Source organism: Propithecus coquereli, unplaced genomic scaffold (genome assembly GCF_000956105.1).
Source record: "Propithecus coquereli isolate 6110/MARCELLA unplaced genomic scaffold, Pcoq_1.0 Scaffold573, whole genome shotgun sequence".
Lineage (NCBI taxonomy): Eukaryota > Metazoa > Chordata > Mammalia > Primates > Indriidae > Propithecus > Propithecus coquereli.
The window spans coordinates 565118-578798 of record NW_012151652.1 but is presented as its reverse complement, the minus strand read 5'-3'; the positions used below and the strand labels follow the sequence as shown (position 1 = coordinate 578798).

At 37.4% G+C, this 13681-nt stretch overlaps 1 protein-coding gene across 1 annotated transcript in view; it reads right to left on the bottom strand.

Annotated features, from left to right (window-relative positions):
• MAP2K5 (mitogen-activated protein kinase kinase 5) overlaps positions 1-13681 on the bottom strand; it is a 267464-nt gene that overhangs the window by 239810 nt on the left and 13973 nt on the right. The window contains exon 3 of the mRNA XM_012658123.1: positions 8633-8700. Coding sequence (XP_012513577.1) covers positions 8633-8700 — 68 coding nt within the window. The remainder of the gene's footprint in view (positions 1-8632; positions 8701-13681) is intronic.

The window sequence follows — 13681 nt, the reverse complement described above, 5'->3', positions numbered from 1 at the left end:
CTGTACACCACCATCTTTAGAAAACCTTCTAGGTTCCCAAAACTAGATTAGGTGCACCTTTGTGCTCAGAGAGCACCTAAGGCTTAAGCATACCATAGCGTTTTTCACTCTGCCTGGTAATTATGAGTTTTCTTGTCCTCCTACACTGACCCGTTTCCTTTTTTGTTAATCTCTCTGACAAGACCATGAGCTCCTTGAGGGAGCTATATGCTCACTGCACCCTCATCACCTAGCATATAGTGTTTGGCCGGAGAACTGCTATCCAATAAACATGTGCTCCATGAAAAATTGGCTGTATGAATAAAGGAGCAAATCAGTGAGTGAGTGATCTCAGGTCTCAGATCTCTATTTACTAGCTGTGTGACCTCAATAAAGGCATGCAATTGTTTGTGCCTCAGTATCCTCTGCTGTAATAATGGAAAAAATATCTGCCTTGCTCACCTTATAGAGGTGTTAAGAAGATCAAAAGTAAAGGAGCAGGTATATGGGAAACCTTACAAGTACTTTTAAAAATCTTGAAATAAGGCATGGTGCTATGAATCTCCCACCTCTAAGCAAGAAAAATGTTCATAATGATAGGGTGACATAAAAACCACTAAACAAGATCACTGAAATATATGGACCAAGTACAGAGGTAGAATTTAACAAACTGTTTTACTGAGGTTGAGTCAATATCCCCTCCGTTTCCCTCAATTATAACAGTACTATAAATACTAAAGGGTATTATGGGGAACATTATTTCTCTTCCGGAAGCTCATGAAGGGCAGGGACCATGTCTTATATATTTTATTATCTCTTATGGCAGAGAGGTAATAACCTGGGATCTATATGGCCTTTAAGAGATCCTTGAAGCCCCTGAAATATGTGAAATGTTGTATTATGTAAATTTTCTAGGAAAAGAATAAACAACTTTCCTCAGATTTTCAAAAAGGTCATGCCTCCAAAAACCTAAGAAATCACTGCCATGTAGTACCTAGCACATAATAGGTATTCCACAAATGTTTATAAGGAGACAGACAGGAACTAATACAGACATGGTAATACAGTCATTGGTCATATCTTCAAACTTACTCAGCAGCAAGTCTCCCATACAAAGGAAATATCAGGCCTACTTATTATTCCTCCATACATTTATAACAGGACAGTTTCCTAAATCTCCCTTTAGTATTCCTTCTAGCAGACAACATAATTGGTACAGTATTTCACTTATAAGGAATACTTATGCTGGTTTTTTCCTACTAACAATAAAATTTTCAAATTCCTGTTTTGTCAATACTGCAAGCATACCCCATTATATGTAGCTCAGTCAGTAATTACAGCAATAATCAATAAACCAACCAACTAGTTGCAGTCCATAGTTAATTTATTAGTTTTCCCAGTGAAGAACCCAACAATCTTAATTCTGTCAAATGGCTACAAATTCAATTACAACACTACTCAGATGTGTCATCAGTTATACCTTCTTTCAATTATTTCTTACACTTTACATTAAGAGGCTTTTCCTCTGTGACACTGACCTCTCACAAAGCACACAACTGCCCCACTAGTGAAAAATAACATACGAAGTCAATCTATTTTGAATACCAAATTAATAGCCACATTTACTTACCTGGCTTCAGGTCCCCTGACTCCCTAATAACTCACTGTCCCTGCCATGAGGAGATGACAATGTGCACAAGCTCTTCCTTAAACGACTTGACCAAGAGGGTGTACATATGGTCATGGATTGATTAGATGATAAGAAAGAAAATCACAGCGAAAAGTCTTCCAGTATAAAGGTCAACAGGGAACAACTCTGGGGCCTGTTCATAGGCTAATGTTATTGGTTAGATGTATTTATTAATGATTTGGAAGTGAAAATGACAGCAAGTTGGCTAAGTTTAATGGTAACACCATTTGCATAAAACCATAAAGGACTTTAGGGAGCTCCAGATGGTCTTAATAGAAGTCTAGGCAGCCAATAGCAGATGAAATTCAACTTGACTAAGTTTAAGGTAATGTGTGTTGGCAGAAGGAGTTTAAATTTCTATTCAATGATAGGTCCAAAACTTGTAGGATCATCTCAGCAGAAGCTTTCGGAGTCATCACCATGGTTAGTTTAGGAGAGTGTCTATACCAGGTGTAGGGACCCTGCGGCCTTGGGGCCACACATGGCCTTCTGGATCCTTCAGAGTAGCCTTATGACTGAATCCAAATTTTACAGAACAAATCCTTTTAATAGACTCTGCACTAACCTTTCACCTGATTTCTAGGCTGAAGCAACTCTGCTCTCTCTCTAAAGTAGGAGTTTAATAAGAAACTTGCCACTTAAATAAAACGGGACCATCCAGTCATGCAAACAGTAAGCCAAATGGAATATTCTGTTACAAATAGGCTACGTGAGCCTTCCACAGAGATGAAGCTGAACTAGGAGCAGAGCCACATTAGTGACACAATGTTGGTGGTCCAAAGCTCCTGTTCCAGCGGTCCCCAGAGTGCTCTCATGCCACCAAGGCTGAGGCCTGCTCATGCTCATCTTTTCCTTTGCTTCTAAGAACTGCATAAGAAAGCCCTGTTGTGACACAAATTTGAGTATGCTTCTGCTCCTTGATACCAAATATAAGCCAAGATGTATCACAACAGGGGCTAAATAAGGGGGTACTACATTTTTATCACTATTTCAAGGGCATCTAAATGTCTCAGACAACACAGTGAAGACAGGTAAAATAATCTGCTTCTGAAAAAAGAAAAGTTTTATTCTTTAACTAGGATGAGAAAACAAAACAAAAACTTTACTTACAGCTTGCAGCATGTAATTATTTGAGTAAATAAACTAATTTCTAAAATAATTTATTTCCTTCAGTTTCCCTTTCTTACTCTTTTTATCATTTCTCCAGCTTGCCTGAAAAATACACGGTATTATCAGTTGTTTGGATAAACTGCAATGAATACGGGGACTAACCACTCACTGAAGGCTGAGCTGATTTTGTCACCTGCAAAGTAAGTTCAAAGTAGGATCTGTGGGCAGGCGTGGTGGCTCATGCCTGTAATCACAGCACTTGGGGAGGCTGAGCTGGGAGGATCACTTGAGGCCAGGAGTTTGAGACCAGCCTGGGCAATATAGCGAGACCCTGTCTTTACAAAAAAAAAAAAAAAAAATTAGCCAAGCATGGTGGTGCACACCTGTAGTCCCAGCTATTTGGGAGGCTGAGTCAAGAGGGTTGCTTGAGCCCAGGAGTTTGAGGCTACAGTGAGCTACGATGATGCCACTGCACTCTAGCCCAGGAAAGAGAGGGAAACTATCTCAAAAAAAAAGAAAGAAAGAAAGAAAAAGAAAAAAAAAAAAACAGTAGGACCTATTTAACATGAGGCATATTTGAAAGTACCATGTGGAAAATGAACTTCCAACCTTTTTGCTCTTTAAAGAAAATTTCCTAACAGCAAAGGCCCCGAGGCTGCTAAACATTCAACTCCTAAATAGGCAACAAATTTTGTGGTAAAACATAGTCTTGTAGGTAAGGGCAAAATCTTCAAAAATTAAGATGCCCACAGAGTATTTTTTACATTCCTGATCAAACTCAGAATGTCAAAAAGCATTATTTTTTACAATCAGGAAAAAAGTAGTATTTGTAAAGCTTCCTCAGCAAGACTTCAATAGATACTGAAATATAAACCTTATTTAAAACAACCAGGAGGGCTGGGCACTGTGGTTCATGTCTGTAATCCTAGCACTCTGGGAGGCCAAGGTGAGAGGACTGCTTGAGCTCAGGAGTTCGAGACCAGCCTGAGCAAGAGGTAGACACCATCTCTACTAAAAATAGAAAAATTAGCTGGGTGTTGTGGCACATTCCTGTAGTCCCAGATACTCAGGAGGCTGAGGCAGAATGATCACTTGAGCCCAGGAGTTTGAGCTTGCAATGAGCTATGATGAGCCACTGCAGTCTACCGGGGGTGACAGAACAAGGTTCTGTCTGAAAAAAAAAAAGAGAGAATAGTCAAAATGATGAAAATTATTTTTGCTTATACTGTGCTCCACTCATACAAGCCTCTCAATATCAAGAGAACCAGATGTAGTAAATCCTTTACTAGACACAGGATTTAGCAGAAACAAAATTATACAGCTGAGTTTCCTAATGAAAAGTCACCCAAAATCAGAGGTTAACAATAAAATAATCCCTTTCTAGTACTGGACCTCAATAGCACTACCAGACGACAAATACAAAAAGATAGGAGGAGAAAAGCATCATACTATTTTCAATCCTTCTAGAAAATGAGAGGAGAAAATAAGAACAACAAATTTAAACTACATTAAAGGAATATTTAACAGGGTCCTTTAAATAATTAGTAATGATCAGGTATTTAGTTTTCAGAATATGTAGGTTGTGTGTATTTTTTTTCCTAATAAAGCATTTCACATTCTAATTAAAAAAATACTTTATGGAGGAATTAAAAAGATACAATAGTGTCAGAGGAAAAGCCATGATCCCAGAAGTAGAATATTCTAACAACATAACTTATAAGAAACTATGCTATAAAAACAGATTGTTGATTAACACAAACTCATAACAAAACGCAGAGAGCTATCACAATGGTTCTGTAATAACACTTGGCTGCTGAATTCTTTCAATACATTAAATATCTCCTTGGAGACCAAAGTACTTTACATTTTCTTAAAAGACAATTTATTGTAGCTTTGTTTTCTTCTCATTATCTCTTAAAAATATTTCTAATGAAGGAAAGAATAGAACTTCTAACTAACTTACATAAAATGGTACTAATGTGACAACAGACTTTGTTTTAATATGCTGGTTATTATTTAACAGCACACAACAACCTATTGTCACGACAAATCCTTACCACAATACGATATTCCATGCGTCATATGTAACAAAAAACCACTGTATGCCATTATTATGGCACTCATAAAATTAACAGCTTCAGGCTGCTAGCAATTTAAATAATTGATAAGTTTTCAATTAAAAAGGCAACATTTTCAGGTCTAATACAAAAATCTATTTAAATTACTGATAAAAACTTACACTTGTATTGGCCCAAAGCCAGAAAATGCTTGCATTCGAAGGAGAAGAAAAGTAATTCTCCAAGTTTCAACTCAGAGGTTGCAAATTTGTTTTTATTCTTATTCAGAGATATAGGTTGTTTATTCACTTAACCTTTGTAATCAATAGAAAAGAATGATTAAAGAACTAATGGTAAAAGTGTCTCTATTTTTGCTTTCCCCCATATAGCTTTTAAAGAAATACTAAAGTGACCATGGATTGAATTTCATATGAAAAACTAAGCTGGGTTTGTTTTTTATTTTTTTTAAAAACAAAAATGTGCTCATCTATCAGAATCTTCCCTATGCCATTACACCAAATCCTGTAATTAAACTTCAGGGCCAAATTAAACCTAAAAAATAAATACCAATACAAATTTTTAATAACAGGCTGGTAATCATGAGGACTAATAACCAAAATCTATTGTGAGATTAGGTCCAAACGATTCTCTTCACAGAAAAACTGCAACCCAAAGGAATTTCAACATAAGAACCAAGACAGATCAAAATGATAGCCAATCAATCTTATTTGTGCTTTTTGCAAAAGATATTCCCCTACTCTTTACCTTTTAAATGTTTACTTGAGAGTTTGACTCTACACAAACAAAGGGTATGCGATGGTAGGGGCTATAGCAAAAGATAAGAGGAAAAGGAGACCCATTTAAGTTTTAAATTATTTAAAATGTGTTAACTCTCCCAGACATATTTTCATTTCAAAATATTTTACTGAAACACTCAGTGTCAGAAAGATGGAGCTCTACCTTTCTGTACGTGAAAATTGGGGGGTGGGGGGGACTCAGTTTCCAACTATAAATATTTATTGGGTGAATTAATTAGAAAACCTGAAGCTGATCAGCCAGACTACAATCCATGGACCAGTGCCAATGCATAAAAAGTTTTCATCCATCCACAGCAAAATAAGAAAAAACAATAATAATGTAGTGAAAGAAATGGTCATCTTTACTTTTGAGACTATGTCTTGCCCACTGTTTTACCCTTAAAATGACTCCAGCTATTTTTCTTTGTTAATTAAATAATGATAATAGATACTTTTCACTAGTTTACTTATTTTACGAATGTTTCTATTTGGTAAAATTAAAAGTTACCGTGCCTATGTCTGTCCCCCAACCTAAAAATGAAAAACTGATTAGTTCATCAAATGCAAACATTTGGGGATCAATGAGCTAGATGACTTCCATTCAGACTAAAAAGGGGCTCCCAAGAAATCTTGGGAATTTTAAGTTCAGGGCATATAATGTAAGGTTATGTAATCATGACTAATATTTTCTTACAACACAAAAATAATTAAACATTGCATTTGAGAAGATAAGCATAAGTTGTAAGGAACATATGGTATAGAAATCACAACTAAGGTATTATAAAAACACAAATCATTCAGAATTTAATAATGCAGATGACATACAAAGATCCCAGTATGAATCTGCAAGGAGTAAACGAGCATTGGCTTTGGCATAGGAAAATTCCATATTCACATTCACACTAGTTAAACCCTGAGCATGTCTCTTAACCACAGCTTCCTCATCTAAAAAATAGGGATGGTAGGACCCGGCGCGGTGGCTCACGCCTGTAATCCTAGCTCTCTGGGAGGCCGAGGCGGGTGGATTTTTGAGCTCAGGAGTTCGAAACCAGCCTGAGCAAGAGCGAGACCCCGTCTCTACTAAAAATAGAAAGAAATTAATCAGACAACTAAAAATATATAGAAGAAATTAGCCGGGCATGGTGGCGCATGCCTGTAGTCCCAGCTACTCGGGAGGCTGAGGCAGAAGGATGGCTTGAGCCCAGGAGTTTGAGGTTGCTGTGAGCTAGGATGACGCCACGGCACTCACTCTAGCCAGGGCAACACAGTGAGACTCTGTCTCAAAAAAAAAAAAAAAAAAAAAAGGGATGGTAATATCCATCTCACAGAGTGATTATTAAAACTCAAAAAAATGAAATACCTCAAGCAGTTTTTATATAGCAGGCACTTAAATATGGAAATGATTGTTATTATCACTATGATCATATCTAGTCACATTTTCAAAAAGCACAATTTGTAAGATCATACCAATAGTACATATCTTTTGTGTGTAGTTATGTTGAATACATAATGAAAACATACTGATGTCAGTTCTCTGCAATGGACATATGTGAGAAAATTAGAACCCATCTCCATGTGTGCATGTATGTATGTATATGTTTTCTAAAAATAAGCATGTCACATTCTCAGGAGAGTTAGCCAATCTAGCAGTGCTAGTGCTAGACCTTTGCAGCAGACAATCCTACTCTGCCTTTCAAGGTACTGATGAGCCCAGCTCTAAATTCTCAGTACACAAAGACTCCCACGTAAGTTAATGGGAAGTCAATGGGGAATTGACTTTTCCTACTCTATGCTGGCTGGAATGCAATGCTCTATTAATCATCCCATCCTTTTTGTTCTCTTTCCTCCTAATCTAAATTAAAACTATTGGTGGAAACTCATACACAAAGTTTACAGTTTTCATTACAATGAAACAATATCCTGGTTGAAGTTGAAGTCTATCAAAAACCTGCAACCTAACAGTTGACTAAGATTAGAGTCTCAATGAAAAGCAAGGGCCTTGATTCCACCATTTCCACCACAATACTACTTTGCATTTGTATAGAACTTTTAAGTTTTCAAAGGGCTTTCACATCCATTATCCCATTTGATCATTACAATGACCCAGTGCAGTATAAAGGACAAGTATTATTATCCACAATTGACAGATGAGGCAACTACAACACAGAAAGGTTAAGTGATTTGCCTAAGGCCAGGAAACCAGAGTGAGCTGTGGTCTCCTGACTTTCACTCCAAAGCTCCTTCTACCAGACCACTGGAAAAGGTTTTGTAAACAGATTACAAACTCAGGTAAAATAAAACTTGAGAGGAAAGCTCAAATCAGGTAAACTATGTCTCTTCATCATAGTTGAATTTTTCAAGCTTAGTACAGAAGTTTTAGAAATGTACCCTTTTCTCTTGTTTATCTACTTTAGTACCAGATAAATGTTAACAAAATTTTCACTGAAACTTGAAACACAAAAGAAAAATCATTTCAGAATATATTCAAATCACTCTGATTCAATAAGTAACTCATTTTTGGATGGAGGTAGGAGGATGGGTAGTGCATAAAATAACTGAGAGTACATCTTTAAATTGTATATCCATATTAAGCCTGCAGCTACATTATAACTATAGTCTGGAAGGGTGAAAGAGATCTCCAGTTGAAAGTAGATTTTGAAAAATTTTTTAGAGCCCAGGGGTTCATTTTTAATGAGCCGTTACTTTAAGTACTGCATAAAAAATACAGGAAATTGATAGTCCATTTAGTCTGCACCATACCTAATGCAAAAGTCATTAAGATGCATTATTCTTAATGTTCATGATATGATCAGTAAGTGTCTTTTGAAAAGAATGCCCTTAACTTTCACGTAAGGATGTCTTTGAAAACCTTATTATCTATTATATAGAAAAATATATGGCAACTGTGACTCACTTACATATCTTCGCTGTGCCCAGGAAACAGCATCCTCATTTACATTAACACTTTTAAAAACAGTCCTCGTTTGTAATATACTTACATATGACAGCATTGCCTTCATTTCTTCATCACTTCTCACTGTAATTCGATCACCATCTTCATCTTCATCTGTTTAAAAAACAACATAATGCAAGTGATAAGATTAACATTTTTTTAAGTGTACAAAAACCATGCTGGGTGGGACCATAATACAACTGGTTTTTTACAACTTGATATCCAAACCCTCAACACCATATTTCTGGAGGATGTTGGGATTATTTGTTTGTTGTTTTGTTTTGTTTGGAATACAATCGGGATCTCAATATAGAACCAGATTTTTCTTTTAGGGACAGCTGAAAATTAAAATATTGCAAAGTCATTCACAACATATATCTAGGTTAAAGTAAATATAACTGGAATATGGCAAAACACTTTTGGTTTGAAGAACTTTAAAACCCAAAGAGAGGCTAGTCTTATTCTACTATCAGTACTTTTTTGAGCTCCGAAACAGCCCCCTAACCCTCTCTCTCTCCATTCTTCCTGTCTCCCAGGCAATCTATCATGTCACAGTGGCCATGATAAATATGGCTAACATTTAATGAACACTACTATACACAAGATACCATGAGCTTTGCTTCATATGCAATTCCTCCTTAAAAACCTCACAACAATCCTACAATGTGGACATCATAATCATTATTATTATTCCCTTTTTACAGAAGAACCTGGGGCCTGGTGCAAGATTAACTTGCCAAGCAGCTCTAACACAGGTCCCCCTTTATCACATTCTACTTAGCAACACTCTCTCTTTCTCCTTCTGAACAGTTTCACTTGCTCTGGGTACCCTCTGACCATACAAGCTTCAAATGATGATTCATGCTATTTTGAAATAATCTAACAGTCTTAAGTTTTAAATAAGCATTTAAAGTATTTAAGTAAGTATTTAAAGGATTTAAGTTTTAAATAAGTATCATCAAAGAGGCCACAGCTAGAAACAATGTACTTATTTCAATGATACTTCTCTTATCCAAAGTAGCATTTTGAAATATCCCTTCAAAATAGCTTTCAGAACCTGAAGATAAACCGCATGAAAATATCAGGTATCATTTTTAACCCAAAATGGAACTGTCGGTCTGATCACCCACCCACACCATCTGCCAGACAGGACTCAGAATGACTTCTGGCTATTTCTAAATATTTAGCTAACAACTTCATCCTTCTAAAGATAAAGATTTGTCAACAGTGAGAACAGCCTATGTGTTAGACTCTAAATGCAGTTGAAAGAAAAATGCCAAAAATGTTTTGAGTAATGTACAGAGCCTCCCAAGTGGACAACGCGGAAGGGCAGGCTCTTGGAAGGAGGCCTCAGCTCTGGTACACCCATTAACAATTGGTATTATTTTTTTTTGTCCACTATTGGGCATATGATTGCTGATTTGATCAGATGTGGTGAACACTCTGATCCCAAGCCTAAAGAACCAGACAAATCTCCCATCATGAAGAGAATAAGTCTGCACAACACGCTCTGGGAACATATTGAACGGACAGGGAGAGTTCAGTTCGACACAGGGTTCTTCCCCCACCGTAAGTCAGCAGATCCTTCCTTGGGCACAGCTGCAGTTCTAAAGATACCTCCTTGATTGGTGACCAGGCTGTAGGGACCCTAGGAGGGAGTTTGTGCTCTCTCCCAATTAGCCTATTTCCAAGCAACACATTACTTTCTTTTTCTCCTTGGTAGCCAACAGCAATGTGACAGCATGATGGAAAACAACACTTGGGCCAGGCCTTCAGAGTGACCAAGCCAAAGGCTCTCATCCAGGTTTTCTTTCCAAAGCATTGTCTGGATCCTGGTTCACTCCCACAGAGTTCCCCAATTCGATGTGATTCAGAATCAAGTCACACTGTCTACATAGCTAGAAGCTGCTGAGAGTCACTATTGGTATCACGTTACCAAGAGTTGCATTTTCAGCGTAAAAGGCTCACACTGGCCGCTTTGAGCAACAAAGAAGGCACAATTCTGAGGGATGTTTCACATGTAAAGAATTATAGAGGAATCTAGCACGTTTTCTTTCTTTCTTTCGTTTTGGGTACAGATTCTCTAGGGCCAAATTGGGGGAGAAATGCCATTGTAGCTGTAGGAAGAGAAGAAAACGGTTTCCATATACATTTCAAAAACTAACATTTTCAAGGCTAAGTCTAAAGTTTTCTTAAAAATACAGGAGATAGGACAAAACAGAGTATAAAAGGATATGATATTGCATATTACCACACATGAAAAGCATTTTAGACTTTTGCTTTAAAACAAGGTCAAATTCTGTTTAAATATAGATTAAAATGATTTGTCCTTGACGAGGTCCTGAACTTGGCCAAAACAAAACAAAACAAACAAACAAAAAACCACCAGTTTCCAGTCTGAATGAGGTAGTTTTTAATAAATCTCACTTTTGCACTCAGCTAGCTATAGAGATAATGGTTGCAGAGGTACTGCTTATATTCCAATTTCCATACACATAAGACAATAAGGTATTGTTCGCATGGGATGGGGAGGCGCTTATCGTTTATTAAAATAGGTGAAAAACCTTATAATTTCTAAAGAGGGCATAGATTCCAGAAAGATCATTTGCATCATAATCTCTCTAAATCAAGAACAAAAAAAAAAAAAAGGACGAGTGAGTTCTTTAAGTTCTCAAAGCCAGGGTTTGAACCTTTTAAGGCTACTTAAAATATTTCAGAATTCAAGATTTCCACAAAATCTCTTGAGGGATCATTTCAGAGGGGGAAAAAAACTGTGAGGGAAGTTAGCCACCAAAATAATTTCTTATAAGGCAGTTCTATAAAAACCAGCTATGAAACACTACAAGGGCACTTGCTTTAAGTAGACAGAAAACTGAGGCCAAAAGCTTTTGATGCCAACCTGGTGGTAAAGTGTTAGAGCAATCCCATAAGGGATCTGACTCCAAGAGAAAGATTTCAGATAAGTTGAAAGAGGCATTCTAATAAAACCTGGGGATAAAATCAGACTTACATGATGCAGTGATTAATAGTTCTTAGGGATCAATAGAAGACTTAGTTTTATGTAGGTATTGGTTTTCTTTACAAACTGTTCTTTGGGGGACTATCTGCTTCATTCTTTAATATTTGTGCTTAGTTGAAGAATGAAGATTCATTCTTATCCAAGAGGAGACTGAGTTGGAAAAGTAACCACACCCATGAGAAGACTGGTGCAGTTCTGGCCAAAAGGCAGAATTTGAGCTATCTCTGACCCCTAGATGGTTTGTCCAAGAGCAAACCATTCAGCTTAACATTTAAAGTGAAAATACACTTCTCTCTAAAGACAGTGAATTGATAGGTATGAGAAATTAGTGAAGGGTAAGAAAGTAGAAATACATACTAAGCAATTTAGTATGACAGTAATCTATACCACTTTTCTAAACAAAAAGTTGGACATAGCCCATCTAGCAAAGACTTTGGATATTTGTGTATCAAACTGGATTAGCTATAAAAATTATAGTAGCTGGAACTATAACTCATAAAAACTAACATGGGACAAAGAGTTTCAAAGGTACAAATATGTTGGTAAAGAACACTAAAAAGTAGTGGTACTAAGTAGAAAGAAGTAGAAAAATAATTTGAACTTTTTCTGTCTTATACACGGAGGTTCTTTGCCATCTGACCAAAAAAGCATTACTGGATATGACCAAGGAAAGGGAGGGTGGGGGAAACAGATCTGATACACTGGTTCACAATGAGAATTCCAGGCTTCTCTAGTTGCCTGGAGCATAGTAATATGATTTTCCAGCACATTAGGGAAGCAAAAGTAGAACCAGAAAGTCTATGTACTGGCTGGATTTTGTTAATGTCACTTAAAATGGAGGAAAAAATCCTAGCAAGATACCAAATAGAGTGCAGCAGATGGTAAACAAATATTATGAAGCAATCTTCACAAAATCTGCAGTGTGTCACAAATATACAAAATGGCAGAGTTTGGGAAAAGAGAATCATAACAGGCCATATGTTGTTAGCGATTTTATTTGAAGCAACATGCAATCCAAAAGAAAAACTAAGAAGAGGAACATAAAGGGCCAACAGAGGAGGAAAGGTAGCCTCAGGTAAAGGGTGGTCTGAATGGCCTCCCAAGTAAGCAACAGACTCTGGGGAGCTCTCAGGCAAACATCACCCACTGTGGTGACAGGGGCTCAAGAGGGCTTTCAAAGAGAAACAATCTCACTTCTACAAAGAGCAACAGAAAGTTAAGGCAATATATTATATGTCATTTGTCACACTCCTTCTGTGCCAGGTGGGAGTCAATTAGAACTACAGCAAAGGCATTTTCCCAGGCAAGAGAAAAGAAATGAAAACATAACTGTAGAGATCAGAAAGACATCAACAGGAAACTACCAGAAAAGATGTCAAGTTTAAGGCCCTTCTCAGGTGTCGAGTTTAATGATCTGGGCAGGACTAGAGGCTACAGTTTCTATGGCCAAATCTTCATATCCATGAGTTTTAATTTAGCTCCCTGCCTCCCTCCTCTTGATTCTTCCTTACTTCTTTGCTTTCCTTCCTCCTTCCAGCAAATAAAAGTGCCCCCTATGTGGTAGGCATTATTCTGGGCACTGGGATAGTAACAGTGAAAAAAGAAAAAACAAAGAAAACCCTGTTCTCATGCAGCTTACACTCTAGTGGAGAGCGACTGAAGGAGGTGAGGGATTAGATCATGTAGATTATCCGGGAAAAGAGTGCTCCAGGCAGAGGGAGCAATTAATGCAATGGCCATGGTTAGAGGAGTGGCTGGCATATTCAAGAGACGGAGAGGAAGCCACAGTGGCTAGAACACAATGAGCGGTAGGGAGAGAAATAAATAGGTTCAGAGAAGTAATGGTGGGACAGGGTTGGGGGCAGATGAGAAAATATGGGGCCCTGTTAGGCATTTTAAGAACTTCGCTTTTTATTCTTGAGTAAGATGGAAATCAACAGAGGGTTTTAAGTATGGTAATCTCACTTAACTTCTAAAAGAATCACTCTGGCTGCTCTGTGAAAAGGCTCTATGGAGGCAAAAACAGGGACAGGGAAACCAGTTAGAAGGCCACTGTCCTACTCCAGGTGAGAGATG